Source organism: Bos mutus, chromosome 14, assembly GCF_027580195.1.
Source record: "Bos mutus isolate GX-2022 chromosome 14, NWIPB_WYAK_1.1, whole genome shotgun sequence".
NCBI lineage: Eukaryota > Metazoa > Chordata > Mammalia > Artiodactyla > Bovidae > Bos > Bos mutus.
Window position 1 is genome coordinate 66,538,870 of NC_091630.1, and position 19,341 is coordinate 66,558,210.

The 19,341-nt window shown below is 37.9% G+C and overlaps 1 protein-coding gene across 5 annotated transcripts in view; it reads right to left on the minus strand.

Annotated features, from left to right (window-relative positions):
* Positions 1-388: 388 nt before the first annotated feature.
* The window catches only part of TATDN1 (TatD DNase domain containing 1), a 31,467-nt gene continuing 12,514 nt past the window's right edge, over positions 389-19,341 (minus strand). For 4 of the 5 annotated variants that reach the window (XM_070382462.1, XM_070382463.1, XM_070382465.1 and 1 more), the window contains 6 exons: positions 12,976-13,061; positions 12,855-12,895; positions 7,693-7,769; positions 4,306-4,376; positions 2,923-3,049; positions 389-570 (listed from right to left, as the gene is read on the minus strand). In XM_070382462.1, coding sequence (XP_070238563.1) covers positions 468-570; positions 2,923-3,049; positions 4,306-4,376; positions 7,693-7,769; positions 12,855-12,895; positions 12,976-13,061 — 505 coding nt within the window. In that variant the 3' untranslated portion in view covers positions 389-467. The remainder of the gene's footprint in view (positions 571-2,922; positions 3,050-4,305; positions 4,377-7,692; positions 7,770-12,854; positions 12,896-12,975; positions 13,062-19,341) is intronic. The other variant, XM_070382464.1, reaches the window with a different exon arrangement.

Genomic DNA, 19,341 nt, shown 5'->3' on the forward strand with positions numbered 1-19,341 from the left:
TGCAATTAAGGGGAAAATAGGCTGTCAGAAGTGACTGAGACTTTTTTGACACTTGATATTAGCATTGTAGTTGAGCTGGGTTTGAAAGTAATGATTCAGATCAGAGACTGTGAGAGTTCAGAAGTAGGCTTATTTATATCAACTAAACTTTGGTATAAACCAGGATGTGCTAATGGTTTTAATTTTGATGTAAAAATCAGTATATTTATTAGCCATTCTGTGTTTGCAGCATTGTCATAACATTGTCCTTTTGAACTTTTAAAGAAATTACAAAATGAAATACTTTGGGGGGTTTTCACTATTTTAAACCAAAACATTAAGTGATTTTAAAAAATTCTGATCTGACTTCATGGGTGGTATGCAGTGATACGATACCTCTTTAGACAACTTCCAGCGAATTCCTTTATTGAAACTTCAGTTTATCATGAAATTTTATATACATGGTGGGAAAATGGGAGACATATCAATTACATATCAGGAAAAAATATTTTAATAGTGTTGTTATATAGTGTATTGGCTAGTTCCAATGGATCTTCATCTCTTACTGCTGACATTATCTCCAGTATTTGACTAAAACAAAACAAAAACAGATAGTTAAACTTCTAAGTACATATTCTGTTTTAAAGATATTTATCTTTTTCCACATAAATGAAAAGATACTGTTTTAGCATCTTTAGCATAAAAAGCCTAACAGTATGTATTAAACTTTTCAGCAGTGTTAACAGAAAAGTTTAACTGCTAGGATATTTAAAACAAAGCAATTACAGATAGATTTCTGGGACAATCTTGCATGTCACTAGAGCCAGGAACCAGGTTCAAGTAAATTATAAAACCAGCCCACATGTGTCCCACAATTGCGGAACTAACCAGTGGAAATGAAGAGTCCTTTTAAACTGGGGGGTCATTACACATTAGTGGGTCATAAGGAACTTTTAAAAAATTAAAAGTACATTTGCATTAGTAAGAGAAATAGTGTTCCATTTTTGTTCAGGTTATATTTATATATGCAAATATGTACCAAGTCACACTGTGGTATTGTGGGGATAGCAGTCAGTTTGAAAGCCATTGCTTAGAGAACTAGTTGTAAAGGGCAGCAAGAAACTGCCGCATCATCACCAGCACAGTGACAGCAGAGGAAGTTAAGAACACGTTACTTGGAAGTGTACGGTTATTGGGGGGAAGGGGGGAGGGCGGGGAGAGAAGTGCTTTCTCTTCCTGTAGGTTTTGCCCTGCAACAGAAAGGTGCCAATCTTTCACTTTCTTTGCCTAGAACGATGGTAATTATCAGTAGTGTTTTCTAGCAGTATTGCAATGTAGACAGAATATTTCTTACGCATGAATCAGAAAATTCAGTCGAATTAAACATTAAATATTCTTTGTCTTAAGCTTTTTGTTTCCCTTTATGGGTTTTTAAAATATGAACACCTAGAGGAATCAGAGACAGAGATTAGAGATTAACTGGAACTTTTAAGTTCTATAATAGGGACAAATGCTTTGTTTAACATACACGAAATGAAGTGACTGAAACTTTTATCTGACAAAGTATGCTAAAAGCAAATCTATTAACATTTAAAGTGACACTAAAGACCCAGTTTTCTTAGCAAATTACAGAGTTTTCTTCTATTAACTACTTGGAATTGGAAATTGACACATAATACTGAGAAATCAGTATGATTCCTGCCACCAGTCTCCCTTCCAGTCTTTTCTCCATACGGATTGATTGATACCAGTTCAGTAACTTTCCTGCTTAAAATCCTTTGGGTCCTGGTAAAATCTAAACCACAGATGGTGGCACACGAGACACACTCTCTGGCCTATCCTCCCTATCACTTACTGAGCATCCTACTTTCTGCCACACTGCGGTCACTGTTCCCAGCTCTTCCCCAGCCTGCCTTCACTCAAGGTGTGTGTGTATCTCGGTCTGGCCTAACTCCCAGTCCAGCTTAGAAAACAGTTGAAATGTCACTTGACTTAAGCGCTCTTATTTCCCCTCAGGGCAGGCAGCTGCTCTGTCCTGTGTATGTTCCTACCCCTATAACAGCACTACTGTCTTGGGTTATACTTACTGACTGCTTATTTGCTCCAGGAGGATCTTTGTCAGACTTGTTTAATGCCTTACCCAAAGTGCCTGGCACAGTGTACCTACTTATCTGGTGGGGTAAGGGTGGGAATGGTCTTCATTCTTTCGTGTGGCCTCAGTAACCTGTATCTCCCCTCTGATACTTGACAAGAGCTCCAGAATGTATTTCATGGAATTTACAATCTAAAGTGTGTGTGTATGTGTGTGTGGGGGGGAAATCTCTATTCAAATAATTAAAACAAAACTGTTAATAGATGCTAATTAGTATTTAGCATTAGACCAGAGGCATGTTTATTTCTGAAATGTAGTCTAAAATTTTTCAGTTTGCAAATGTTGATTTTCCCAAGGAAATAAAATTCTATAAAGTTCTGCACTTTTTTTCAGTTGGAAAAAGGAAATCCTTTCTATGATTTGTCCTTTTGTTCAGAGTCTTAAAGAACAGTGTTATTTCTTAGGTTTATTCAAGCTGTGAAATCATTTGGGTCTCCTGCTAAGATTGTGCTTTTATAACCATCAGCAGGAAACCTGCAAGATAACAGAACTTAAGCCAGGTACGGTAATTCTATCTATGGATAGCTTTAAGAGCTTTCCCCCTCCCTACAAAATGACAAATGACCAGAATTACTTAAAAAGTTCTTACTGCTATAATAAAACCACTTTGGGTTGAGAGGGTATGAAAAAAAAAAACGAGCTGATACAAATTCCTCCAAATCACTGCATTACAATGGTCTTTGATAACTTCATTTGGATTTCACCTTTAATTCTGTCCCTTGAATTCATTTTGTAAACAGTATTGGTGATTGACTTTAATATTCTGAAGGCCATGAAAACAAGACACTTACATTATGTGGCAGGGTTCATTTCTGTCTTTCAAACAGTGCCCGTTTTCCCACTTCTTTTTGGTAGGAAATGAAGTTTTTATATATTTTGATCCAGCATGTGTATTTTTGACTCCACACCAAGGTGCATCTAAAGGTAAGCAAAGATTCTCAAAGATATTTACCTTTTTAAATTATTTTTTTAGTGAATATTATCAAACTATTATATAACCTCTAAAAAAGATAAGCCATGATTCAGCTTAAATGGTAAAAGGCAAGAGAAAACAGCTTTAAGAAAAGTACAAGAAGTATATATAATATCATATATGAAATGAGTCACCAGTCCAGGTTCGAGGCACGATACTGGATGCTTGGGGCTTGGTGCACTGGGACGACCCAGAGGGATGGTATGGGGAGGGAGGAGGGTTCAGGATGGGGAACACATGTATACCTGTGGCAGATTCATTTTGATATTTGGCAAAACCAATACAATATTGTAAAGTTAAATAAAATAAAATTTTTAAAGTACAAGATAAAATCTTGAACTGTACAAATTCTTTTAAAACTTTTATTCCTCTTCCCCCACTAACAATATGCTTTTAAAAAAATGATCTAAAGCTAACTAAAACAAAATACAGTAGTAACATGAAAACATTTAAAACTTTTTTTGCCTCCACTGAATGTAAAACAGTGGCTTTTTTTTTTTTGGCTGCACAGTGTGGCATGCAGGATCTTAGTTCCCTGACCAGGGATCAAACCCACGCCCCCTGCATTGGAAGCATGGAGTCTTAACCACTGGACTGCCAGGGAAGTCCCCAACTGTGCTTTGAATACTGGGATTATTTACTTACCTAACTCTCTAATAAAGGATTAAAATAGTTTACATATTTTACAACCATTAATAATTTTCATAACTTCCCTAAGGAAATATACCTGATTTCTTCAGAATGCCTCAGTCTTGACTTATTTAAAAACTCCATGTGTATAAGAAGAGCCTCGAGTTAAGGCTATAGACAGAATTTTTAGCTCTGAACTTTGTATTCCGAGGCAACAAATTTCTAAAATTCTTAAACCCAATTTGATTTAAATGTTTGCATTACTTTAAAAGTATTGTACAATTAAGCCATTGTATAAAAAAATTCTGAATAGTTTTTGAACCCATTCTTATTTAATAAAATACCTCCTTAGTTACCACATAATCTCACATTTTTAAATGCTTAGGCTTAGTCAAGCTTCTAAATTGGAAAAATTGCTTGCATGAATATTTTTCCATTACAACTCCCCAAAGACTTTCTGACAGTTGTTGAGGTTTGAGCATGCTTTTCAAAATAAAATATTTGTTATTACTTTTCTCTAAGTCTTGGGGTATGGTTTAATATGAAAATTAAGTTCTAAAAGCAAACTTACCAGTCTCAATCATTAATTTTTCACTAGGTATTGACTTTAGAACTTCCAAATTAGCCTCAGTTTTCAGTGAGCTTTAAAAAGAAAAGTTACTCATATATAAAAGTGTATTTAATGAATAACAACTTTTTCATACTATAAACTTGTCTAAAACAGATTACAAAACTAACCCAAAATCCTGAAGGACTTTGGTTGGCTACAGTGGAAGTGTACTTTAGAAAAGTGTGTGCACATCCTGGCCTTATAGAATCTAGATTAAGATCTGTTCCAAGCAGATCTGACTTCAGGGGATGAAATTGTGTGTGTGGGGGGGGGGGGGGATGAAATTTTTTATGTTTATCAGTTGGTCATACAGTAACTTTCTGTAACAGTCTGTTCATCTTTTAAAGATTTTGAGCTGCACCCCTCACTCCTCACCCTCCCAAATCTGGAAACTTGTACGATCTTCCATTGCTCTAGACATTCTGAAACTTGATAATGTGTTTGGGCATGAAACTGTTTCATCCTTTTAGGCAGTTGGAACCTTCTGATTGAGATTTCCCCCATGCCTAACTCAGGGAAAACATTATGGAAAAACAGGATGTTTCCTCTTTCATTTTCTCTCTTCCCTCTAGGACTTCTATTAGTCAAGTTTAGGACTCCTGAATTGGTCTCCTAGGCCCTGCTTCTTTCATACCTCTTTTTCTGGGGGATTAATTTTCATTTTCTGACTCTGAGACAGACTGGATTATTGGTCCCAGTTCTCTCTCCTTTGACAGAATTATATATCTGCACCTTTGCCATGATTTCTTAGTAGGAAGAAGGAACCTGAATCTGGCCATGGCCTCAAGACTTGCTTTGACTAACGGGATGATACGGCCAGAGGCTTGGAATGCACTTTTGTGATTTACAGTGGCACTCAGGATCTTCTGAGATAAGCAAGCACTAAGTAGCTGTTACCCGGGTGCCTAGGTGTCCGGAATGAAAACACAGGGTGAAGATCTGAACCCAACATGTATCCTGTGGCAGAGAGCTCACATTACCAATTAAACCCCACCTGACTCAGACCCATGTGTTAAAGTTTAATGTAATATGCCAATGAGTTTTGGGATGGTTTGCTATATAATGTGATGATGACTAATACTTTATGTTGCACTTTTTATTTCAAGACCTGTTATAACTATTTATGGAGTTTCAAATAGATACATAACTAGAATATATAGAACTCTCTGCCTGTATTTATTATCTAGCCCCATCAATTATCAACTCCTGATTAATCTTGTGCATCCACTTATCCCTACTGTCTCCCAATAAGTAAAGTCCAAATGTAGTATAGATTCAACATTTTAACACATCTCTAAGCATAAGGACTTTTTAAAAAACAATACTATTATGTTAAGAAAAATCCAACTCTCTATCATATCATATCTAGTATTCAAATTGTCATACCTACTCCTTTTGTTTGACCTAGGGTTCACATGAGGGACAAATATTACAGTTGGTCATCAGTGTTCTAAATTTCTTAACCTATTAAGTTCTGCATCTTTTTTCCCCCCGTAAAATATGTTGAAAAAATCCAGTTGTTTGCCCTGATAATCTCCCCGTCTTGATTTCATCTGTGCATTGTCTTTTAACAGGGTCCTGTGTCCTCTGCATTTCTTCAAGGAGCTCTAAAGTGCAATCCAGAATCTTGATCGGATTCAAGTTGAATTTTATTTTTTGGCAAGATTTTCATATGTATGATCTTCTCTCCAGAAGCACATAATATCTAGTTGTCCTTTAAGTCAGATGTGGATGCCCACTGCCTAGACTGATTAGTTCATAAGGAGTTGGCAAAATGATGATACGATAATTCCATCAGCCTGTCATTAATTAGCTAGAATACCTGTATAAAGCGAAAGTTCCTGACTACTAGGTACTCAGTGGTAGAGGTAAATAAAAAAGTCTTTTAAGTGTGTTGATTCCCTAGCTTCCTCCAGTGGTGCTATTATTTTTAACACATTAATTTTTAATCTTTTTTAAAAATTAAAAATGTTTTAAAGTTTTTCTTAATCTTTAAGAAGATCTTCTGTATTTTTCCTGTAGCATTCTGTTCATATTTTATGGATGCAACATCTCAAATCTTTATAGGATCTCTTTTAAAGTGCTTTTCCCTAGTTTCCTCTAATGTTCATTTTTCTGTTTATCTAGGTCTCTTTCTTTCTGCTGGTTCACCTCATTAATCTGATGGTTCCCTGGTTATGTTTAAGGAAGCCTGGGTTGCCCATGTTGGGTTTCCTCTGCTCTTGTGTAAATAGGACTATTTTACTGCCAGCTCTCTGAATGGAGATTCTTCCTGGAAGCTCCTTGTGGGACAGGCCAGAAGTGGGTATGTTGACCCACAATTTCATTTAAGGGTGCTGCTGCTGCTGCTGTGTCTGACTCTTTGCAACACGATGGACTATAGCCTGCCAGGCTCTTCTGTCCATGGGATTTTTCTGGCAAGAATACTAGAGTGGGTTGCCACTCCCTTCTCAAGGGCATCTTCCTGACCCAGGGATCAAACCCTTGTCTTCTGCTTAGCAGCAGGATTCTTTACTACTGAGCCACCTGTAATGTACTATAAAATTAATTAAATCACTGGTTAAAATATGAAAGAAGCATCTAGGACATTTACTTAGGTCTTAATTCTAGAGCAAATAATTTCATGTTTCTATTCTCAAAAATGGAATTTAGTAAAATAAAAATAATGAACTAAAACACTGAAGAGGGGAAGGAAGTCTTACTATTTTGCAATTTATTTACTGAGCTACACTGATATCCTGAGAAAAGACACTGGTAAAAACTCGCCAAATTAAAAAACTCATTTGGAAGAAATTGAGCCCAGGGACCCAGCATGCTAGTGGACTGCATTGGGTGCCTGAAGTTTAAGTGTGTATAAAAGCAGGAAGGTCACCAAGTGAGGAAGAGCATAAAGTTCTCACACTGAGTGACTTTACACCTGTATCCTAACTTCTCTGTGCCTCTGTTTCTTGGCCTACAGAGACGGAAGACGACTGTCATAGCGTGACCTTTCCCTCACAGATGGATATCACTCATGTATATGCAATGCTGGGAACACATACATGTTTTAAAGGGATAAAATGATCTGAAAATAAACTGCATTGCTAGAGAAAGCTAGCTGCTGACCTCAGCAGAAAATTGTTTTCCATCACTGGAACACAGGATGGCAGTTTATAATTTTCGAGCTTTAATTTGGAATAGTAACATACTATTTAATTTCTTACATTTATTACTAAAATGCACAGACCAAGATCAATGCAACACAAATTTTAATAAAACAAATTTAAATCTTTATCAGCATTTCACTATAACACAATTTAAGGAATCTGTTTAATATAAAAGTTAAAAAAAAAGCACTTAAGGACCTACCAACCATTGAACCCTATATAGAGACCCAAGTCCATCAAAGCAGCTGCTGCTTCCTTGGTACCATCAAATGAATGCACCTAAGGACATGAAGGCACAATTTTATTATAATACTTTTTCTTTAAAATTCTTAATAACCTTAATAAGCCTTTCTAAATAAAAATATAAATGCAATACGGATATTTGGAACATGGGATTTCAAAGGTGGCCACTACAGTTTTTATTTTCAAATCAAATTGCACAATTATAACCTGTTGTCTCCAATGTGATGAGGAAAGGAGGAGATGGTTGCCTAGAATTTCTGTCTGTGGCTGTGCTGAGGTCTCTGTACCTCTAGGAAGGGGACTGGAGGAGGGAGCCACATTCTAGGCAAGGCATAAGTTAAAGCGACATGTACACAACTATTTAAAATTTTAGATGTTCATTTTTCTGTTAGAGGATACTTTTCTCCCTAAGAGAGAATTAAGAGACAAACTTTAAGATCTATAGAGATTGTAAGAACATCATTAAATTGTAAATTGTTACATAGTCTATATCAGCTCAAGCAAAATGGATTAAGATGGTCTTTTTCTCCTTCAAAGATAAAGGTTAAAGCAAAAATTTTCACACTTTTTGATATATTTGTTATTTATGTAATCAAAACAATACGTGAAATGACTTCTTTAAACACTAAACAAGTGATGTCATGTTAATACAGAATCTAGAGTCTGAACACACTTGTGGATAATGTGTTTCTCAAAAATAAAGAAAACTTAACACAGCTGTTCAAAAGGGTTGGTTCTACCTCTCAGCATTTTCAGCTGAATAGAAAGAAACAGAGCCTCTGATAGCACCAGATAATTTGAAATACAACCCTCATAAACCACTGTAGATTAGTTCTTTATTTGGCAATTTTTAAAATAAATGTCAAACAGGTTGGATTTGTTGTTGCTGTTAATTTTTTTAAACTACATCTGACCCTTTAACAACACAGGCCTGAACTGAGAAGGTCCAATTACATCTGGTTTTTTTCAGCAGTAAATTCTACAGTACTACATGATCCTTTGTTGGTTTAATCTGCAGAGGCAGAACCATAAGGGCCATGCGCATACACAGGGCTGACTAAGTTATACACGGATATCCGATGCACCAGGGTCAGTGCCCCTAACCACCACCACCACACTGTTCAAAGGTCAACTGTATTATTGTTGCTGTTTAGTCACTAAATTGTGTCTCACTCTTTTATGACCCCACGGACTGCAGTCCACCAGGTTCCTCTGTCCATGGGATTTCCCAGGAAAGAATACCAGAGTGGTTTGCCATTTCCTTCTCCAGGGGATCTTCCTGACCCAGGATCAAACCCTTGTCTCCTTCATTGCAGGCAGATTCTTTACCACTGTGCCACCCGAGTATCCAACTATATTATAAAATCATCCAAATAAATTCTATTTACAAATAAAGAAAATGGTCTGAGAGGTAGAGCCTGAAGGTTCTAAGTGCCATTAATAATCTTAAGGGCATTAATGAAAGCCTCCCTCAATTCCCAAGGACAGCTTCTAAAGGACAAATTATAGCATCAGTAAAGTACAGATGATGATGGCATCTGTATAAAGTACAGGAGATGGCAAGAGTGAACATTGACATTTTAGCAATCAGTGAACTAATGACCCATTATATCTTCTACTGTGGGCAAGAATCCCTTAGAGGAAATGGAGTAGCCCTCAGAGTTAACAGAAGAGTCCGAAATGCTGCACTTGGGTGTGTTCTCAAAAATGAAAGAATGATCTCTGTTCGTTTCCAAGGCAAACCATTCAATACCACAGTAATCCAAGTCTATGCCCCAACCACTAATGCTGAAGAAGCTGAAGTTGAATGGTTCCATGAAGACCTACAAGACCTTTTAGAACTAACACCAAAAAAAGATGTCCTTTTCATTATAGGGGACTGGAATGCAAAAGTAGGAACTGAAGAGATACCTGGAGTAACAGCTTAAGTTTGGCCTTGGAGTACAGAATGAAGCAGGGCAAAGGCTAATAGAGTTTTGCCAAGAGAACACACTGGTCATAGCAAACACCCTTTTCCAACAACACAAGAGAAAACTCTACACATGGACATCACCAGATGGTCAATACTGAAATCAGACTGATTGTGTTCTTTGCAGCCAAAGATGGAGAAAGCTCTATACGGTCAGCAAAAACAAGACCGGGAGCTAACTGTGGCTCAGATTATGAACTCCTTATGAAAAATTCAGACTGAAATTGAAGAAAGTAGGGAAGACCACTAGACCATTCAGGTATGACCTAAATCAAATCCTTTACACTTATACAGTGGAAGTCAAATAGATTCAAGGGATTCAATCTGATAAGAGTGCCTGAAGAACTATGGACGGAGGTTTGTGACACTACAGGAGACACTGATCAAGACCATCCCCAAGAAAAAGAAATGCAAAAAGGCAAAATGGAAGTCTTACAAATAGCTGAGGAGGCCTTACAAATAGCTAAGAAGAGAAGGCAAAAGGCAAGAAAAGGAAAGATATACCCATCTGAATGCAGAGTTCCAAGTAATAGGAAGGAGAGACCATAAAGCCTTCCTACATGATCAGTGCAAAGAAATAGAGGAAAACAATAGAATGGCAAAGACTAGAGATCTCTTCAAGAAAATCAGAGACACCAAGGAAACATTTTATGCAAAAATGGGCACAATAAAGGACAAAAAACAGTATGGACCTAACAGAAGCAGAAGATATTAAGAAGAGGTGGCAAGAATACACAGAAGAACTATATAGAAAAGATCTTAATGACCCAGATAACCACAATGGTGTGATCACTCACCTAGAGCCAGACATCCTGGAGTCCAAAGTCAAGTGGGCCTTAGGAAGCATCACTATGAACAGAGCTAGTGGAGGTGACGGAATTGCAGCTGAGGTATTTCAAATCCTAAAATAATGATGCTGTGAAAGTGCTGCACTCAATACGCCAGCAAATTTGGAAAAAGCAGTGGCCACAGGACTGGAAATGGTCAGTTTTCATTCCAATCCTGAAGAAAGGCAATGCCAAAGAATGTTCAAACTACCTCATGATTGCATTCATCTCACATACTAGCAAAGTAATGCTCAAAATTCTCCAAGCTGGGCTTCAGCAGGACATGAACCAAGAATTTCCAGGTGTTCAAGCTGGATTGAGAAAAGGCAAGGGAAGCAGAGATCAAATTGCCAATATCTGCTGAATCACAGAAAAAGCAAGAGTTCCAGAAAACATCTGCTTTATCCACTACGCCAAAGCCTTTGACTTTGTAGATCACGACAGACTGTGGAAAATTCTTAAAGACATGGGAATACCAGACCACCTTACCTGCCTCCTGAGAAATCTGTATGCAGGTCAAGAAGCAACAGTTAAAACTGTACACAGAACAACAGACTGTTCCAAATTGGGAAAGGAGTACATCAAGGCTGTATATTGTCATCCTGCTTATTTAACATATATGCAGAGTACATCATACAAAATGCCAGGCTGGATGTAGCACAACTGGAATCAAGATTGCCGGGAGAAATATCAATAATCTCAGACATGCAGATGACACCACCCTTATGGCAGAAAGTGAAGAACTAAAGAGACTCTTGGTGAAAGTGAAAGCAGAGAGTGAAAAAGCTGGTTTAAAACTCAACATTCAAAAAACTAAGATGACAGCATCCAGTCCCATCACTTCATGGCAAATAGATGGGGAAACAATGGAAAAAATGACAGACTTTATTTTCTGAGGCTCCAAAATCACTGCAGATGGTGACTGCAGCCATGAAATTAAAAGATGCTTGCTCCTTGGAAGAAAAGCTATGAGAAACCTAGACAGCATATTCAAAAACAGAGACATTACTTCGTTGACAAAGGTCCACCTAGTCAAAGCTATCGTTTTTTCAATAGTCATGTATGGATGTGAAAGTTGGATCATAAAGAAAACTGAGCACTGAACTGTGGTGTTGGAGAAGACTCTTGAGAGTCCCTTGGACTGCAAGGAGATCAAACCAGTCAATTTTAAAGGAAATCAGTCCTGAATATCCATTGGGAGGACTGATGTTGAAACTGAAACTCCAATACTTTGGCCACCTGATGCAAAGAACTGATTCACTGGAAAAGACCCCGATGCTGGGAAAGATTGAAGGCAGGAGAAGGGGACAACAGAGGATGAGATGGCTGGATGGCATCACCAACTCAATGGACATGAATCTGAGCAAGCCCTGGGAGTTGGTGATGGACAAGGAAGCCTGGCGTGCTGCAGTCCATGGGGTCACAAAGAGGTGGACACGACTGAGCGACTGAACTGACTGAAAGGACAGATCAAAGTGTGCAGGATGGAAACAGCAGAGCAGTGCAGGAAACGTGCATATCACTAGTAGTATGAACGAGGAAGCAGAGGCTAAAACCTTGAGAAAATATACACAAAACTATCAAAGCAATGCAGTGTGGGCATACAGTATGCGCTCCTTGCCAGCTCCACCTCCTTTTCTGGCACAGTATAACTATGGGATTTCATACATCTGGGCAACAGCTTTGCTAGAGATCAGTGAGTCTCCCCTAAAATTACACGTGAAAATTGTAGACATGAGCATTTTTCTGAGGCAATTTTCAAAGGAGTCCGTGATTCAAAAAAAAAAAAAAAAATGCTATGGCTATCTGAGCTAAGTGTTAGATAATATTTATGGAACTGAATGACCACAGCTCACAGAAGCAAACTACATAAATGAGAATATGTCTCTAATCAGAGTGACAACAAATACAGTTACAAGAAATTAATGCAAAGCTGAAAACAGTGCTGAAATATTTTAAAATATTAAATTTATATTTTTGCTCAAAATTTAAATGGAAAAACACTGAGGAATGGTTGAGGGAAGAAGCAGAGAAAAAGATCATGCAGACAATTACAAAGTGTAGAACTAAATTCATGGGATTTTCTTGTGAACAGAATTCTGTACTCATTCTTGTACTCTGAACAAAGTAAATGCAACTAAAAAAGTGTGGTTTATATTTATACCTTATCTGGTCCATAGATTCAACAGTAAATTTATATGCCCTCAATTTAAGAGAGAGCAGAACCTTAGTAACTTTATTGTTGACATTTAAATTACTTTGTAGTGGCCAACCTTAATAACCAAGGTGCTTTTGTGCATCATTAAAAGTAATTTCTATACTTACCACTCCACCTACACACCGATCTCTATTTCTTCTCATTATGTCTGTGAATTTAAAACAGAAATACCTTTTAGCAAATAGTTTGATTTCTGCAAATTCTTATATGATATTAGCTTTAGCTCACCCAAAAATTCAGCATGTGAGTTCCGACAATGAAGAAACATGGGTAATTTCGTTTGTTCTGACAGTTCAAACTGTTTTTCAAAATACCTGCATGATGCAAAAAAAAATTTTTTTTCCTCATTAAGAATTTTATTTTAGCATGAGAAAGATAATTGCCAAATGATTTTTAAGTTAAAGGACTTTTATTCTCTAGAAATTATAGAACAGAAATAGTGAATTTAGGCATTTAAAATACATGAGACCTAGCCAAAGGCTTTTATAAAGACTCCCTAAAGCGATACTTGATTTTCTGGGATTACAAAATTATTTTCAGAAATGTCTGTTAGTTTTTCCATTATAACTGCCAGGTAATTAGGTAGTTCTTTACCATCTCATTGCTGGAAGTAAAGAGCTATATAAGGTTTAAGTTTACAGTGATGGGGACTGTTTTCCCCCAAATAATTACTTTTAACTAGCTTTCTGACTAAATCCCAACAAATGAAGTGGACACCCCCCTAATACCCATGGATCCCTTCCCCCAAAGCAGGTGCTGGTGGCAGAAGAGACACGGCCAGCTCCTTGTCCCCAAAGCTGGCTGGCCACCTCCAGTGGGAATCAACTCATCCCAGGGAGCAGCCAGGTGTTACACTCAGTGGTTTTCACGTGCTGTTATACAAGAAGTTACTGCCACTGAACAAAGAGGAGGAGTCCCTGAAAAACAACGCAGAGGATTTATTAAATGAATGAGCACAAAAACTGCAATACTCTTTTAGAAAAATGAAAACTACATGATAAAGTGGCAGTCCTGAACATTTTAAAGGACTTTAGAAAAAGGTTTTTCAAGCGCCTCATACCATTATCTCGTCTAATCCTCAAAGTAACCCTAGAATAGGAAAGAGCTGATGTCAGAGCGGGTATATGACCTTGTTTAAGATCACAACGCACAAGAGGCTTTCATATAATGACAATATCACAGGACATGACAGGTGGAAGTTCATGTCTCCTTTCATTTCAGTGGTGGTCCCTCTCGATTTCATTAATGGTCATGCAATTTAAGCTCAACCAGGAGTTGCAGACAAGGGTTTAGCTTTTATTAAGGTGTTTGGAAGAACAACTTTTCTATTTAACTTAAATCTCCTTTGCTGTGTTTTCCTATATCCCATCTCCTGGAAATGCTAGACAACTATTTTCCTAGAGCACCTCCTTTGTAAAACTCTTGACAGTCTTCAATTTTAAAATCAGAAATAGAAATGTACTTCTCAAAGAAACAGTCATCCTGAAGTTGGTGGTCTATGTATTATCCATCATTTTTTGTTTTTTGTTTCAGATTCTGCTGGACTAGAATAAGTAAAAATACTTTCAGTTAATTATCATGGTGCTGAAACTTCACAGTGTAGGAAATATAAACAAACACTTGGTAATTACTACTAGTCATTACTTCAACCTCTAAAGTAATTCAAATGTCAGCAGTGAAGTGTTCTCTAGTCATTATGTAAACTTCACTCTGTATCTGGCTTCTGGCTACACACAGCCACACAACCAAGGCACAGATTTACAGAATCTAATGATCAGCTTGGAAATAAGCCTTCCTATCACAGAGGAGGCAAAAGCACAATTTATGAAAATAACAGATGCCCAATATGCTTACAGGGATTTTATATACTTTGAGGAAAGAAAGGTTGATGTGCTCAAGCTAATAACTAGGTATTATATAAGAAAACTAAGAGGTAAAACATCATTCCTAATAATACAAATTGAGGATAATTGGTACTTAACATCCTATGACTATTGGCTTTAAAGGAAAAACAACCCACAGTGGTAATGGAATAACAGAAGCTAAAGGGCAGGAAGTGGCACCTATTAAGAGACTTCTCAGCTTCTTTTATTTAGGGTTTTTAAAAATTCAGAAATGGGAATTAATCTTTACTTCAGTTAGATTTGCTCTTTTTAGCAAAGTTTTAATTTGCTTCTGGTTGTAGTACTGCTTCTTTGATTTCAGGGTCAACAAAAGCTAAGGACAAGAGCTTGAAAAGTTCAACTTCAGAGTACCAGTAATTATTACAGACATATCTTGTTTTATTGAGCTTCTCAGATACTGTTTTTTTGGTTTTGTTTTTTTTTTTACAAATTGAAGGTTTGTGGCAACTCCACATGAAACAGGTCTATTGGTGCCATTTTTCCAATAGCATTTGCTCACTTTGTGTCTCTGTGTCACATTTTGATAATTCCTGTACTATTTCAAGCTTTTTCATGATCATATTTGTACTGTATTGTATTACCGTATTTTCATGATTGGATCTGTGACCAGTGATCTTTGATCTCACTATAATTGTAGTTTTGGGGTGCCACAAACCTTGCCCATACCAGACAGCAAAACTGATCAACAGTGTGTGTGTCCCCTCGGCTCTCTTCCTCTCCTTGAGCCTCTCTATTCCCTGAGACACAACAACATTGAAATTAGGCCAACTAATAATCCTACAACAAATGGCCTCTGAGTGTTCAAATAAAAGGAAGCATTTCGGGTCTCACACTTTAAATCAAAAGCTAGAAATATTTAAGATTAGCAAGGGAGGCACTTTTAAAGCCAAGACAGACCAAAAGCTAGGCCTCTTGAGTCAGTTAGCCAAGTTGTAAACGCCAAGTTAAAGTTCCTAAAGGAAACAAAGTGCTATTCCCCTGAATACATAAATGATAAGAAAGCAACACAGCCTTACTGCTGACATGGAGAAAGTTTTAGTGGTCTAGATATTAGATCAAACCAGCCATAACATTCCCTTAAGCTAAACGCCTGATCCAGAGCAAGATCCTAATTAACTTCAGTTCTATGCAGGCTGAGAGAGGTGAGGAAGCTGCAGTAGGAAAGTCTGAGGCCAGCAGAGGGTGCTTTGTGAGGTTTAAGAAAACCTCTGTGTTATCTCTATAACATAAAAGTACAAGATGAAGTTTGGGGTGGCTGCAGCAATTCTTAAGACAACCACGAAGTCTGGTTTAAAGGTGGTTTAAGAGGGAGGGGACATATGTATATCTATGGCTGATTCATGTTGATGCATGGCAGAAACCATCACAATATTGTGAAGGAATTATCCTCCAATTAAAAATAAATTTTTTTTTAAAAAGTGCAAGGTGAAATAGCAAGTGCTCATGTAGAAGCTGCAGCAAGGTATCCAGAGATCTAGTGAAGATAATTAATGAAGGTCACTATACTCAACAACAGATTTTCAATGCAGATGAAACAGCTTTATGTTGAAAAAAAGATACCATCAAGGACTTTCATAGCTAGAGAGGAGAAGTCAATGCCTGGCTTCAAAGGATACACTCACACTCTTGTCAGAGGCTAATGCAACTAGTGACTTTTAAGTTGAAGCCAATATTCATTTACCAACGTGAAAATCCTAGGACCCTTAAGAATTATGCTAGGACTTCCCTGGTGGTCCAGTGGTTAAGACTCTCTGATTCCACTGCAGGGTGCATGGGTTTGATCTCTGGTCAGGGTAGTTCCTCATGCCACGTGATGTCACCAAAACAGTGCGGGGGTGAGGGGTGGGAAGGGAAAGGAGGAAAAAAGAACTATGCTAAAAATCTACTCTGCCTATTCTCTACAAAGGGAATAACAAAAGCCTGCTGCTGCTACTGCTACTGCTAAGTCGCTTCAGTCGTGTCCGACTCTGCGACCCCATAGATGGCAGCCCAGCAGGCTCCTCTGTCCCTGGGATTCTCCAGGCAAGAATACTGGAGTGGCTTGCCATTTCCTTCTCCAATGCATGAAAGTGAAAAGTGAAAGTGAAGTCACTCAGTCCTGCCCGACTCTTTGCGACCCCATGGACTGCAGCCTACCAGGCTCCTCCGCCCATGGGATTTTCCAGGCAAGAACACTGGAGTGGGGTGCCATTGCCTTCTCCGAACAAAAGCCTAGATGAGAGCATGTGTTTACAACATGGTTTACTGAATATTTTAAGTGCACTGCTGAAGACAATGCTCAGAAAAAGAGATCCCTTTCAAAATGCTACAGTTCACTGACAATGCACCCGCTCACCCCAGAGCACTGATGGGGATATACAATGAGATTCATGTTGTTTTCATGCCTGCTAACACAATATCCATTCTGCAGCCCATGGATCAAGGAGTAATTTTTACTTTCTAGTCTTATTATTTAAGAAAAACATTTTGTAAAGTTATAGCTGCCATAGATAATAATTCCTCTGATGGATCTGGCCAAAATAAACTGAAAACCTAGAAAGGATTCACCATTCTAGATGCCATTAAGAACACTCATGATTTGTGGGAAAAGGTCAAAATCTCAACATTAACAGGAGTTTGGAAAAAGTTGATTTCAACCCTCATAGATGACCCTGAGGGGTTTAAAACTTGAGTGGAGGAAGTAATTACAGATGTGATGAAAATAGCAAGAGAACCAGAATTAGAAGCAGGGCCTAAAGATATGACTGAACTGCATCATCTTATGATAAAACTTTAATGGATGAGAAGTTGCTTTGTATGGATGAGCAAAGAAAGTTGTTTCTTGAGATGAAATCTATTCCCGGTGAAGATGCCGTGAAGACTGCTGAAATGACATGACATAAACTGAGTTTGATTAAGTGGTGGCAGGGTTTCAGAGGCCTGACTCCTATTTTGAAAGAGGTTCTACTGTGGGTAAAATGCTCCCACACAACACTGCATGCTACAGAGAAACAGTTCATGACAGAAGAGTCAATCAACGCAGCAAACGTCATCGTTGTCTTATTTTAAGAAATTGCTGCAGCCACCACCCTGGTCAGTCAACAACCATCTACGCTGAGGCAAGACCTCTATCAACAAAAAGCCAGCAAAAAGACTGGCTGAAGTCTCAGATGATGGTTAGCAGTGAAATGCTTAGCTTCATTTTTCAGCAATGAAGCATTTTTAAAGTCTGTATATTGTTTTTTAAGACATAATCCTATCACGTACTTGACAGACTACAACACAGTGTAAACCTAACTTTTATATGCACTGGGAAACTAAAACATGCCCGTGACTTGCTCTGTTGTGATGGTCTGGAACTGAACCCCTGATATTTCGAGGAATGCCTGTAATTTGGCTTGATGTAAATCCAAAACCTAAGCATTCCAGCAGGACACCTTAATCCAGTGTTAATCCTGCCTCAGCCAAACGGGAGAGTAAGACACTCCATGCCATCAGCCCTTGTGTTCCTTAATGCCCCAAATGATTATTTTGAAATTCTGTCTGATGTCTGATTAAATATGACTGCACAGTATCAACATTCTAAAATCCCAAGAAAAATGCCCAAAGCAAATTCCTCCCACTCAAATGAACGTAACTCTTAACCTGCAACAAAAAAGGAGTGCAGCACCAGGCAAAGCAACCGAAAATGCAGGGTATGCTTAAAGGCTAATCTTTCCATATCTAAGTCAGGCCTTTTCCTATCTACTTGCTTTTCAAAAGCCCCAAACAAAAACTATAGCCAGTGTCTTCTTTTAGCATGGCAGTATTTCTAACACTTATTCAGTACTGACTCTCTGTCGGGCACAGCACAAGGGACTTTACACACCCAGTGTTAAGAAAGGTAGGCACAGTATCCCCTTTTTGAAGACGAGGATATTGAAATCTACGAAGGAAAACACCAAAAGGCAGGTATGATTCAAACATAAAGATCTGCTGACTCAAAAGGTCTTATTTTTAATACGACGTTATCTATTGCCTTTTTTTGTTTGTTTTTTCAGGTATTTTGTCTAGCATAGTAGCAGGTTTTTTTTTTTTTTTTTTTGGTCTTGCCTCCTCCTTAATCCATTATACTAATTTATTTTCTATTTGTCTCTTCTCATACATCATTTTCTTGACTATACATTTTTACTTTAAACAGCAAAACAATGACAAATTGCACTCTAGTAATTGTGTCAGGTGGACAACTGGAGTATGTAAGCACAGACCAAAGTCTAAATTCTTCCAACAGACTCAACAGTAAAAGCTGAATTATAAACTTTTTATCCATGATGCTCTATAGGCATCAGAAAGATGCCTCCCTGATTATTAAAAATTCTGTGCACATTTACATCATGCTCAGAGTACTGTGCTAGGTGGCATAGGAACTAGAACATGAGGAAGACTTGGTCTGTGCCTTTGAAGAACTCAGACGCTAATGCGTTGTGGGAGTGGAAGGGGTTAACACAAACCCACTTATTACAGTGTGAGAAATGCTGAAACAAGGACAGAGTGCTATGTGGCAGAGAATAGGGGTGATGCCTTGGTACACCTTATGGGAAAGGAGGAAGCAAAGGTAGATAACATAGCTATCTGTTTCTATGACGACAATCCAAATACAATCACTACTGGTGAGTTTTTTTTTTAACTGTCATTTGATGTTTTATAAGAAAATGAAATCTCAAACTGAACT